At 32.7% G+C, this 14,357-nt stretch overlaps 1 protein-coding gene across 3 annotated transcripts in view; it reads right to left on the reverse strand.

Moving 5' to 3' along the window:
- LOC134243740 (forkhead box protein P1-like) overlaps positions 1 to 14,357 on the reverse strand; it is a 60,392-nt gene that overhangs the window by 18,006 nt on the left and 28,029 nt on the right. For all 3 annotated transcript variants that reach the window (XM_062725981.1, XM_062725980.1, XM_062725982.1), the window contains 6 exons: positions 13,171 to 13,269; positions 12,640 to 12,939; positions 10,713 to 10,947; positions 4,676 to 4,837; positions 4,153 to 4,291; positions 2,740 to 2,827 (listed from right to left, as the gene is read on the reverse strand). In XM_062725981.1, the coding sequence (XP_062581965.1) occupies positions 2,740 to 2,827; positions 4,153 to 4,291; positions 4,676 to 4,837; positions 10,713 to 10,947; positions 12,640 to 12,939; positions 13,171 to 13,257 (1,011 nt within the window). In that variant the 5' untranslated portion in view covers positions 13,258 to 13,269. The remainder of the gene's footprint in view (positions 1 to 2,739; positions 2,828 to 4,152; positions 4,292 to 4,675; positions 4,838 to 10,712; positions 10,948 to 12,639; positions 12,940 to 13,170; positions 13,270 to 14,357) is intronic.

Here is a 14,357-nt window from a genome sequence, read left to right on the forward strand (position 1 = left end):
AGGGTATGGTCACCATGCACATCCATACACGTGCGTGTACGTGCGCTGGAATCTGATTGGCTGAAACTTTAAATAGCTATAACTCCCTTAGTTTTCAACCAAACAGTATGAGATTTGGAACATAGATAGATATAATGGACTTCTACAAGAAATCACCATGCACATCCATACACGTGCGTGAACGTACGCTGCAATCTGATTGGCTGAAATTTTAATCAGCTATAACTCCCTTGGTTTTCAACCAAACAGAGTGGGATTTAGAACATAGATAGATGTAATGAACTTCTACAAGAAGGTATGCCACCATGCTCATGTATGCACGTGCGTGCACGTGAAATGATTAAAATCAAAAATACACTTGAATGAGCGTATGTTTTAATACTTTTAGATTAAATACTTGAATATTTAGTATATTAAAGTATATAGATTGTGTAGACAAAATGATATGGTCATTACGCACATGCATTCACATGCGCACGCGTGCAATGCTAAAATTTGAATGAACTTGATACCCTTCTGAGTAAACGTTGTAAAAGTCTCAAATGCATAAAGTTTGTCTTATTTAATGAAGCTTACAGGGAATATGGCACCAAAAGGGAGATGGGGAGCGTTTGGGGAACATCTGTAACGGTCCCCGTTACAATTAGCACTAGTTATCTAATAAATCTGATGACAGAAGATTGCAGAATCATTTGGATCAGTGACTTTTTCAGTCTGTTTGTTACTTATCTTGCAATCTATAATGGCCCCCATCTGAAAAACACTGCCAAAGCAATCTGATCGAATTACAAACAAACAAATATTGAATAATGCTATCTGCTTCACAATCTATATAAATGTTTAAAAGGAAAGGACCCACTGAAAATTACATCAAAGTATTAATTACATACCAAAGTAAGTGATATTTTTTTATTTTAATACAACAGTCATGCATTACACAGACTAATAAATATATACACCATTTAAATCCATTAGTAGTATGAAAAAAAAAAATTATTTTAGAAATTGAACACTGTGTCATTTGAGAAACAAGGTGAATATATACATATATAACCATAGCTTTATGAACTACCCCCACTCAAATGAGGTAAAGCTGCAATAACCCTAAGTTAGGTGTTCATGTAAAGGAGCACACAAATGAATCAAGAATTCTTTGAAGTAAAACTAAGCAATGAGGTATTAATAAACATTTTTAATATTTATTAATTACCATTAAGCTATATAAAAGCTGGGTATAAAAGGCTTTGATGACATAAAAAAGCACTGTATATAACCATATACATGTACCTGATCATTCTTACAAAATGTCCTTTAATTTAATTTATTGAAATAATTTGACTAAAACTGTAGGAGTATTAATTCAAAAACCTGTTTACAGACAGACAGAATGATGAATAATGGATGCCTTATTATTGCAAAAGCTTTTTTGGTTTCTGACATAACTAGAATTAAAAATAAGTATATACGCCTAGAGCAAAAAAGGGGTATAGGTTCTTTTTTAAGTAAGGCACACAAAGGAATAGAAAAATTATGCTAATTCAACAGATTCATGAAACAATAGAAATAGGAAAATTATAAAAAATATATTGTATAAATTTTTTTTGGTAAGGATTGAAAAGCTATATCACAAGTAACAAGTTAAAATATCCTTTGGCATTTCTAAACAGTACAAATAATCTTTCAGGATCTAGCATTATAAGGCCATTTTATACAGATAACTAAAAAAAACCTAAAGCAACTACATCATAATTTTATTCTCTATTCAGTAATAGATCCTAGATAAAAATAAAAAAAATCATAATGTGCTTCGCATGTCAAACTTAAATAGTCAAACCTGCACTTCAACCACGCAAGGCTCTAAAAACATGCTTGTAACTAAATTATTCTGATAAACGGAAGTTGCTTTCATGCGTTCTTAGATAATCAGTTTGATCAGTGGCGATGTCTTGAACGTCTGATATGCAAAAATGCACGGCAGCCACACCTCCACTTGTACGAGTGACCTACTGACATAGTGCTGTATGAGTCTTTGGTCCTCATTAATCCTACATACTTCTAAATCTGCACCTATTTTTAATATGTCATAATCACAAACTTCCCTCTCATGTTCAATTTCTTTTCTACGTCTTTGTATTTTTTTTTGTCATTAGACTTTTTGACTGATGCCTGAGAAACAAAAGAAACTCTCCCAGTTGCTGCTAATTATAAATCGTACTGCATCCTTTTCTCATTCATAAGTGTGTCAATCGCCTGAGAAAATAAACTGCAGTAGGAAAAAAAAAATTCTGTTATAGCAACTTGTTGACATAGGCTAGAGAACTTAATCTGTGCTTCCATCTTTTTTTTATATCCTTAGGTAACATTTCTTGAAAATAAATCTATGCAATCATAGACGATTGATCCTTGGCCAAACATATTATCTTAGTTTGCCTGTTTTCAACTAAAAAAAACCCACTAATTACTAAAATAAGTCAATAACAACCATTCAAATCAATAGTGTAATTCAGTCACTGGGTTAAATTGAAAAGTTCAATAGGGATAGGTGTTGATGATGAAATACATGTATCTGAGCTGACTTGATTATTTCAACAAGTTAAAAATGAATCACTTGATGAACTAAAATGTCACAACTCAGTTGTATATATTTTGGACCTGTAAATTGACTTGAGAAGCAGTGTAGAATTTTGAGAGACGATTTAACTTGTCTGAACACCTGTACATTATTAGGACAACATTTACCTGAATTTCCAGTTGACTGACCACCTGCATTTGAACCCGAGCTTGGGCGGTGCTGCGGTCATCCAGTTGATGTTCAGTGGCCAGATGCCTGAAAAAGAATCCACAAATTTATAATAATAGATGCTAATTGTTTAATATTCTTATTTAAATGCAGGAAATGCAATTTTTAAAATTTTTTATTTACTGGTAATTTTTCCTTTTACAAAACATCACCATAGTGCACTGTCTCTCTAAAATTTGTCTTTCTCGCTTCATTCATCAGAATTGGATACTTTAAATCAGATATATCTTTTATCTATGTTTATCTATGCAGTGCACGACTTCTTTTTTCAATTTTTGTGCACTATTTAATCTTTCTGTACCTGAACATCTCTTATAGATACATATGTTTTCTCAATTTTTATTCTACTGCTTTATGTAAATACTGAATTACTTCTGCACCTATCAGCAAAAATTTCCTAGTAGGAGACCAGATGTACCTACCAATATTTTTACAATTCAAATGTATACATAATTCTACAGTGTTGAGCAAAAACGAGTTTTAAAATTGTTTACTGCCTTTTTACCAATGGTTATAAATTCCCCAATCATCATATCAAAAATAAGCGAACCCAAAATTCATACTTTTTAAAAAAAATTCTCAGATAATAAAAAACAAACAAGGTCATTGCGGAAAACCTTAACAAATATATAAATATCTGATTCTATCTCAGGTTACTAGTATTATGACAAGGTAATGTATTACAAAGTTATATCAAACAAGGACATGTATTCAAAACAATAGGGCTGGGCAATAATATCGATATTTCAATATATTGCAATACAATGACGAAAAATATCGTATCGCAATACGATTTTGTAATATCGATATATTGGCAATATGCTTAGATTTAGGAATTTTGACATTAAATATAGAAATGAATGTATGAAAGTTTGTTCTTAAGCCAAACAGTAAGACAGAAGTTGCTTTGTGGGAACATTTCAGAATATAACTTAAATGAAATCAACAAGATTTTTTTACGCGTTGGTTATTTATCATAGTTATGTACATTCTGCATGTAAATTTAATTAAATATAGTAAGAAAATGCCATTTAAATTACATTAAAAATATTGCAATACATATCGCAATACAGTTAAAAATATCGCAATATATCGCAATACGAAATCTTGGGCCAATACCCAGCCCTACAAAACAAGGTGCCTTAAACCTTCACGGGCGACTTCAAATTTCACTCCTTGATCCTCTCCTCTAAGGGAGCAATGTCCTAGATAGTCAAGTTAACCACAGTACGACCTAGGCTTGCGGTTTTAGAAATCACAGGTTGCTAATGTCAGCCTCTACTATTGGATACTGTTGTATATCTGTATATTAAGTGAGATGGAGGTGTTTGTGGTGACATTTTCATTCTCACCTCTGAAACTCGGCTTGGTCCTCGCATGGGGTATCGCAGTTTGGCCACTTACAGCGACCGTGACGAAACAAGCAGCCCGTCTTGAGGGATCCTGCCTTCTCCTCTGTGTCAACTGAAATCAGAGGCTGGTTCAAAAGCCCTGTGTGATAAATAAGAACAGATCTTACACTTGTGTGATTTACTTAGTGCTGTGAATACAATGATATTGTAACAAAAGCCTCTTGTAGACTATTTCTTTTATCTTACTTTTTTTTCAATAACTCTCTTTTGCCTTTCATCTGAACACTTTATATTCATTATACAGTACAATTATGAATAATAAAAAAAGTTTGTCAAAAGGATAAGTCCAATTACATCAAAAACAGCTAAAAATGAAAGAAAAACATTTAAAGATGATATTTTTTCTGTAACAAAAAATTTTAAAGAAACTTCTTGATTCCACTAAACAACTTCAATCTGTAAAAGAGCTACATATTACATCCATAATCCTTAAATAAGAAATCCTCATGGTAAAGATTTTTACCTGCGGCAGGTAAGAATCCCTCGGCTGTTATACCGTTTGGCCACTGTGTGGGAGTGTTGGGGGAGGACAGTCCATTGAACACAGACTTCTGCTCCCCCTCCAGGCCTGACTGGGTGGCCACTTCCTTCCACAACTGCTGAATTTCAGTGGGGGACATCATCCCTGGGGGGTAAAAAAATGGTCTGGTTAAGAAAAACATGTCACACTATCCTGAGGTAGATCACACCATGAACATCTTTCCCCGAACCTATGGCAGTGGCATGAACTCAGATGGTTGTGTCAGGCAGAAAATTTAATCAATGTTCTTGTTTTGCTAGTATGATAAACAAAGCTAGTGTTGTCTTTGGGCCACAACAATAACAGCTAAACATTGCCAGCACGGATAGTGTAAACATATATTTCAGTATTGATCTCCCGGCTTCACGTTTACAACTAATTTTTGCACACTGACTAATCAAATCCCTTACAAAAATAATAACATTTCACATGATATGGACATTTCCATTTCAAAATCAAGAGCATGCACCATTTGTATGGTCACATGGTGTGACTGTTTCTGAACAAAAAAATTGCTGCTTTGCCAAATTTATTTCTGGCTGCCTAAAAAAAATAAACAATGAAATTCTGCCTTGTCTATTCAGACTGAACCCAAGGTCGCAAACAACACAATTTGTAAACAAATTAACTTGAAGCCCTTGCTGATGTTTGTACAACTATGTACAGGGCTTTCCACAAGTTATCTACCATTTTATATCCAATCTGCAGCTGCAGGTGAGGATAAAAATCCGAAGTTTATTTTAAAAAATATTTGAGTACATCAAGGAACATACCCTTCCCATTTTTTATTTTTCAAAAAATAAAACCTGATATCACAATGACAAGTATACTTAGATCATAGCAGTTCCCTCCAACAACAAAATAAAAGAGTCTGGGGAACAGTGCGGATTTCAGGTTAATTGAGAACACGAAGTGGGTCGTTAATTTCCGCTGCTGCTATTTTTATTTACACTCTGCACAGGAGAGATCAATGAACTACAGTGTACTTGTTTGTTTTATTTTTTTAGACTGATTTTTTTTAATTCAGGGGTTGTTTATCTGGCATCTGTTTTGGGGTTTGAGAGCCCTGAAGTATTGACTATGGCTAAAACTGCTCGATCTTGGAGAGCTGGATAAGATAAAAGGGAGATGGGAGAAAAAATGTAGGTAAAGTGTAATCCAGTGACTTAAAATAATAAGCTGTAAAATATCATAAAGTGATGGATTTATCATTTAGAACACATTAAAACAGTAGCAAAGCTACCATGCATGCTTATAATGCCTTTCATCATCCACTAATTTTTTTTTCTCTAAAACACTATTTGTCAATTTCTATGGTTCTTCAATCCCCTAAACCTTTGCAGCTTCAATTAAAGTAACTCGGACCCCCCTTAAGTTTCAGTCATCCATATTATTTGTGAATTGAAAAAAAATTCACTGGTACTCTGATAATTGAAACCTTGTTGATTTTTTTTTTATTCAATGAGCCTAAATAAGGAAAAATATTCAAAACCTGATAGTTTCAATTCTTGTTGCATGCGCACACATATAGGATATTCTATTTCAATATATCCTTTTATTTGACAGGCTAAGATATTAAGCCTTCGATCAGTTTGGAATCATAATAATTTTATATAAATTCTAAATTATGGAAACTACATCTTAACCCTTAAGAAACATGTCTCAGCTTCCTGTGCAAGTTTGAAACCCATTTATATGTATTTATTTACAGATGTCAGAATCCCAACAGTAAATAATTTCCATTTCAAATCTTAATCAGTGTAAAATCAACAAAATGGAGATCTTTGGAAACACTAGTGCATTCATTTTACAGCTGCATTTCTGATCAGATCCCAAGCAGGTGAGAATGCCAGCTATCTAGATAAGGGAGGGATTTATACACAAACACTGTAAACAAAAGCATTAGTTCCAGACAAACCTGAGTAAACAAACAGTGGACCACCCTCGGCCCAGTGTAAACAACGCAGGGTATAAATAGAAACATTTTTTGTCAGTTTCCACCAGAGAAATAAGCAAATCAAAAACAGAAAAACTCTCACAGCAATTCTTTCTCTTTCCTCCTCAAATGTGTTGTTGCTATTTGTCATATGTTTTCTAATACTGCATTGAATTTTAAGTTCTCAAATTACAGAATTATATTTTCATGAAAATGTATTGTGGTAGCTATGGCAACATCATTTAAATTGTTTAGATAAAGGATTACTATCATTGTAAAGTTTACTTGTGTACCAAGTTTGATTTAGGGCTAAAGTTGTAGGCTATGGAATAGCATTTCGAAAAATTGTTTAGAGATGGACAGACAGACAAACAGACAGACAAGTGATACCTTATCAATGCAGACAGATGTTAGCTCTCCTGGTCTTTGACCAATGGAGCTAAAAATTAACTTAAGACCTTGATCATCAAGTTTGACAAAATATATGAAACCTATGTGTTAATTATCAATTCTGAGTTTAAATCAATATATTGACCCTATATTTTAATGAAATGATTTAAAATATAAAGTAAAACATAAGTTCTAAATATATATTTAAATAATTATATTAACTTAGGTTCTTTTCTCTAGAATTTCTTAGCTGTTTTTACTGAGCAGAATTTATTGTCAGAACATCAAAAATAAGGACTAATTCCTTATGATTAAGCCAATCACATGTAGTATACTTATAAGTATTCCCAGCAGAACACTTTATATGTATAGTAATTACCACATATTAATTAACACTCCTGACACATGTCCTATAACCAATGACCAATACAGACCGCTCAGACAGCGAGATCTTACCTGTGAGGAGGACCATATCGAGTTTACTGGGTCAGGGGACAGGTGGGTTTTGTTGATGTTTACTTGTTTGTTTACCTGGCCAGCCCCTAACTCAGGTGTCACACAGCAATAATTTGTTGACACCTTCTGCCCATTATGTATACTCAGTGGTCTAAAATGCCACATTTTATGGACACATGTCCCTCACACTATGTGGATTCTAAGTGACAACTTTGGCCTGATTAATTATTTGCTGACCAGGTTAATATATATTTGTGCTTAGCTGGCATTCAATAATGCAATTATTCATTTAAACATTAAAAAATAAGTATATGGATATATAGAATTTTTATAATTTTATAAACACCAAATAGGATTAATTCATGCCAACAATTATATGATTTTTTTCTTATAAATGCATGGAAATTGCAAAATTAAGTAAGACTGCTGGATCACTGACATTTTTTTTTTTTTCAAAAATTCAGCATGACATTTTCAAATAAACCTATTTCAAAAACACAGTTCCAGACTATATAATGACAGAGTGCCGAAAACTCAAATGATATAGATCAAACTAAAAAACAGAATCATACACAGACAAAAGCTAGGTAGTCAGTTTTAATTGTTGAACTCTTTAATTTTGGAAAGACTCCATTGAACTCAATTGGAGGCTGATCACAAAGTGGAGCCCTATTTTTAGAAAGTACATTCTTTATGTTTTGTCTGTTGGTGATTATTTATGCTACTCTTTCATTACATTAACCATTAACTGTTTTTTTCAGTGACCAATGTATTAATCCAGGAAGAGGCTTGTATATTAAAATGTTCCCAATGACTTAATTGTCAAAGACGTTTTTTTTTAGCTTTGATCTTATTTAAAGTTCAGAATGTGACAAAAGTGCATTTATTCCCAAATCATGATCTCTTCATTTATTTATAATGGTATTGTTTTTTATCTAATGCTGCTATGCCTCCTTTTTTAATGTAAATGCGTGAATAACCTGTCATTTTATTGACAACTTTGATCACTCGTTACCAGTGTTTTCAGGTTTGTTAACCATTATAGTACCAAGAAAGTACATTTACTGGAAATGTACAAAGTTCAAATGGCAGTAACTATACCTCCTAATAAGTGCAAACACTGATCTAAATTATGCCATTTATAGCTATCTTACATATATTTAAAAAATAAACTTTTTATGCATGCATTCACTTACGAATAAAATTTGGACTGACATCAAGAGAAAAAAATACTGTTAACCTAAGATATTTGCAAATGATATGAAACAGATTGTTACCTGAAAAATACAAAGTTTACTGTATATATTACATGTACATGATAAATTACTGGTTTACTATCACTCAAGATGTCCGACTGAGAATTGATATTTCAATAAAATATCTATCTAGATGTTATACAAATATATGTGTATATATAGTGAACAACCAAGATTTTATCATCTTCTTTTTTTGTAAAAAATCTGCTGATTTTACACCAAATTTGACAGTGCTAAATATCAATATGTCTATCATCTTTTCAAAGTGTATCAAGGCCATATCTCGATACAATTTTTTTTCTTGATCCACAGAATTGTTTTAAGGGATAATCGATATATCAGTGCATGTTAGATTTTGTTTAATGTTTCCCAAAGGGCAAGTGATTGGTGGTGTTTATTAATACAGTGATCAAGCTATCATTGCCTTTATTTTCCAGACATTAATGGACTATAAATCAAAGATGTGTTTTATTATAGGAATTACAGGCAAAAGTTTCCATTAATTCAGCCAGATTATTGAATATGTATTATATATAAAAAGTTATAAGGGTTAAAAAAGACTAGAAGGTGAGTGAACTATAGACTGACATTAAATCTGTTATTTATAGTGAATATCAAACAGAAGGCCATTCCTACACTGTTCCTTGTGATTAAAATATTTAACCAAAAGTTTTCAATAAATTTTCAAGGTTGCAAACATGTGGCCTATAGGCACAGGAAGCAAATTAAAAGGGAATCGTGGGGGGCTAAACCAATAAAAATGTTTCTAAAATGGTTTTTCTTTTTGCCTTTATCATGTTTCTCTGCAAAAAGGGGGGGGGATGAATGGACAAAGATTTACTGTATTAAATACCCTTTTGTCTTACAATTGTGTGCCTTTATCATGCCTAACTTTGCAAAAAGTATTCAGGTGACACAAGATATTTGCTGACAGCTGAACACAATATTGTTAAAAAAAATAAAATTATCCATAAAATTTTTTATTATAAAAGGACTGAGCAAGACTCAATATAAACAATGGTTATTGCCAATGTTTTCTAATTTTGGTGAGCATAATTTTTTTGGCATATAAATACAAATTAAAAGTTTGAATTTTTTTTTCAATTAATTAACCTCCAATACTAAAATGAATCATGGTATTAAGATTAAAGACTTTAAAACAACAACAACACATGTAAGGTGCGCCTGGAACACCGAAATGTCACTAATTAAACCATATCTAGTCAGCACATTGCATCATGTTCAAAGTAACTAATGAATGGAGCCTAACATGCTGAGGGTCCGTTTCGACTTCCTCTTAACATAACAAAACATCATTATCTTTAGCTTCTTTTTTAGTTTTATTTGTCAGCAGATGGTCTAACTCCAGGAAATGCTAGTTTTTCATCTGGAATTGATGTGATTCATATCAGATGTAAATAACATCATAAAAGACAACAGTAACAAACACGCACACAAGCTTCTGCCTTTTTTTCTTATTAATGGCTCCTGTTTTTCACAAACATTGTTGTATGTCAGGAAATTTAATTTAGGTATTAATTCAATGATCTATTGATATGGTATTCCAGGCCCTTCACTCTTTGTGCTTCAAAATAGAATCTGGAACAGCTAGTATATTACACATATAAGAGAGGGCATTGGTTCATTTTGTAAATCTGAGAAAACCCTTGATTTTTATTTGTACAAAATCTTGTTTTTGGCATGAAGAAAGCTTTGATAATTCATAATAAGGAAATCAAAAGCTTAAGTTGCTAATGTAAATTTTACACTTCAGTTACAATGCACCTGACTCTATAACCATCCTTCTAATAAGTTTGAAGAACAAAAACCCGATTAAATTTATACTTTTCATTTTCTTTTTCCCAATTAAGATCTTTTTTTTCATGCCCTACCAAACTTCAAGTCTACAAAAATTACAAGCATTAAATATGGTTATGTCTACCTTGAGGCCCTCCAAATGGCTGAACCAGGCATGCTAGGAGAAACTGCCGTTGCTGAATCTGTATCTGCTGGATTTGCTGCACAAGTTGCTGTTGTTGCACAGCTAGTTGCTGCAACTGTTGCTTGTTGTTCTTGCTTTTATCAGAAGTGCCCTGCATTAGCTGAGACTGCTGAATGACATTGAGTTGAAGTTGCTCATTGAGTTCCTGAAGGATATGTTCTTGAAGTTTCTGTTGCTGCTCAGAAAAGAAATATTTCAAAATTATTTGAAATATCCGATGAATTTACAACATGTTCTAAAAGAGAAATTAATGATTCAAAAAAAGGCTAAAAAAAGAGAGAAGGGGAAAAAATTACCAGTTACGCAAGTAAGAATAGCATAAAATACTATATTTGACTTACTGCTGCAAAACATAAAAGGAAACAATGTTCCTTCTCGGCACTGACAAATTGAGAATAAACTGTTTTCACATGCAGGTTTTATTTATTCTCTCTCTAAATTTGGACCACAGACAGCTAAATTTGTGTAATTATGTAAATTTTACCCAATGTTAAGATAAACAAAGGCTCATTTAGGGCCTAAACAAATGATAGTGGTTTGTCTGCATATATAAATTAAAAAAACAATATAGACACTCTGGCTTCTTCATAACAGATGAAAACATCTAACTTGATGCCTTTTTCCCATTGTTTCCAAATCTGCAAGGACTTCCCCTTCATCTTAAAAAAGTAATAAACCCAACTTGGTTATATACAGTGATGGGAACAGCAACACAAATAAGTGCCTCCTCTAACATTTTAAGAGGAAATGTCATTTTTACAAGGAAATATAAACAATTGCAGACACTGATGAACACTTACTGCACAATGATAATAGTGATTTCATAATTTATTATTTTAGTACCTGACATATATCCACAAAACACTGATCTATTTTTCAAGAGTGTCAAATATAACGTAGGGGTGGGGGGTAGAGTAAGATTCTTGTTCTGACTTTTGAAAGGGCTTTGAATAGAATTATAAACACTTTAGATTAAACATAGCCAATACGTACGTTAGCATGCAGTCTCATAAAATATATATTGAATATTTTTGAAGAAAAGATTAATACTGTAGTAAAAATACATTTGAAATATGTCACCAATTTATAAATCTCTTATGTGCATGCATGTATACAATTTCTTAATTTATAACAATGTCAGTTTTTATTTCTCAATTTGTTAAAAAACAGAAGATATCACAAATAACAACACCTAACAATTTTTTTTCTTTAAAAAGCATGATTTTTTTTTTGGTTTCTTTCATATGGACGGTTCAGCTATAGTGTTTATAGCAAGGTTCATTATAGTGTTTATAGTTTATATAGTGTTTATTACAGTAAAATATGACAGTCAGTGGACAAGTTGGTGACCAGAAAGGTATGAACTATTTGTTCTTTTTGCCCTAAAAACTGTTGATTTTCTAACAACCTGTGCCATAGCCTTTGGACATAAACCTATAAATACTTATAAGCATTTGGTCACCTAAGGTTTAAGAAAGGTCAGAACTGTGCTGTTCTCAATATTATATGCTTCACTTTGAAAAACTGGTCAGATTCAGTACTCATATGAAGAAATATCATTTTTCTCTGTCTACTTGACTACTGTAACAGAAGATTTTTATTTACGAGAAAAACTTGCAAATGACCTGCAATGCAAGACAAGCTGCTTCTGAACACAAAAAAAGTCTCGAAAAATATTTTTCTGAATCATTCATCTTGACTGATCATCTTGTTAGCATTACATAATAAATTAAATGAGTGACACTAAATAATTTCTGTATTTATAGATATATTCGTGCATTTGTAAATGACGGAGAAATAGAGGTACCAAGAAGCCCCACTTCCTTGTACAATTTTTAGCTTGTTAAAAAAAAATAAGAATATATACCTGGTGCTGCAACATTGCTGTCTGATGTTGCATCATCTGCTGCTGAAGTTGCTGAGCTGTAAGACCCTGATTCTGTTGCTGGAGCAACTGCTGCATCTGCTGTGGGAGCACCCCGTGCTGGGCTGCCATCATCATGAGGGGCTGGCTGCCACTGGTGAGCTCTATGGCACTGTTGGACTTGACTTTACGTTTAGCTGCACTCTGGGTGGGGGTGGGAGAGTTTGGGCCCGGGGAGAAGGAACCCATTCCACGGTGATGTGGGCTTTTGTCCTCTGCCTCCTGAGAAATGGGTGAGGGCCCCTTAGAAAGAGGTAACATTTATGTTTAGTGATGCTTTACACAGAAACAATATGTGCCACCACAACTAATTTACCAAACGTTTCATCAAGCAAAAAAGAGCAAGAGAACAGCATGGTGACTGATTGGCCAAATAAGGTTAAACCAAATTCAATCTCATTGGCAATGACTGTAATAATTTTTTTTCAGTTTTATTTGACACATTTTTTCGGGGGTGGGGGTAAGGGGTGTTACCTTTATATTCTCGTCTTTCATAGTGCCATTTTCTGTGGGCTCTCTTCCCGATGTGAGGTTAACAGCGCCATCTTCACACTTCTCCATTATGCCATTCTCCTGGAAAGACATCATTTTAAATATGCTTATAATGACATCATTATCAGGATTCCTATATATGAACTATTACCACATACCTGTATTAAATATAGACATGTACATGTACATATAGATAGATTTGTACCCATATTTAGCTGGAAAAAATTATGTTGAATAATGCAAGCTGGTGAAATCAACATAATTATATCCCAGCAGTTAAAGCTTAAATAATTGGGAAACACTGCTGACCTAAAATATGTACAGAAGTGGAAGCTACTGACATAATTCTATTCACATATCCGTGGGTGGAAAATTAGGTTGATTTCTTGGTTTGTCCTTCTATATATATGTGTGGCTTTTATTTTCAATCTAAATAAATTAGTTAAATTATATAATGTTGCGTTTTAAGTAAAAATGAGTTAAATTCATTAAAATGTATGAATTAACCCCCTTGATGTTGCTTTTAAAATGCTGCATTTCATTTCCGGAAATCTGCATAGCATTTCCGACATTTTTTAATTTCATTTCTGACATAATTTTGTTTTCATTTCCGGAATTTACCTGTGAGGCAATTTTTTGTTTTCCTAATCAGCGGAAATGAAATTTTAAAAGTATTTATTTCAAAATATTGATTAAAAAAATATATATATAAATCCATTTATTATACATATTTGCATACATGTAGCACTATAAGTCTAGGTAAAAGAGTTCAATGAACATACAACTTTTTCACCTCATTTAATGTGCATCTCCACTTTTTCTTATTTCTGTACTGAATGATAATTTTTGAATATGAGGAATGAATTTAATAGCTACCCAAGTTATACTGGTATAACCTTACTTTGAACAGATTTAATGTTTCTTTTTAAGCCAATAATTAAACTGCAGTTTATAATGCATAAAACTGCCCCTTTGCAGGTTAATTTGATATACTGTATATCTTATAGTTACTAGTATTAAATAAACATTAATTGATTGTAATAGACTGATGAATCACATTCTTTATATTCCTATTATATAGTTCAGGTGAAAGACCAGTACATTTAAAAGAATCTGTCTGCACCTTGCATATTAATGTGCTGGAGTGCACTGTAAATATCTTTTGCTTA

The sequence above is a fragment of the Saccostrea cucullata genome, unplaced genomic scaffold, assembly GCF_032062105.1.
Source record: "Saccostrea cucullata isolate Sc308-1 unplaced genomic scaffold, CSIRO_AGI_Scuc_v1 ctg898, whole genome shotgun sequence".
NCBI lineage: Eukaryota > Metazoa > Mollusca > Bivalvia > Ostreida > Ostreidae > Saccostrea > Saccostrea cuccullata.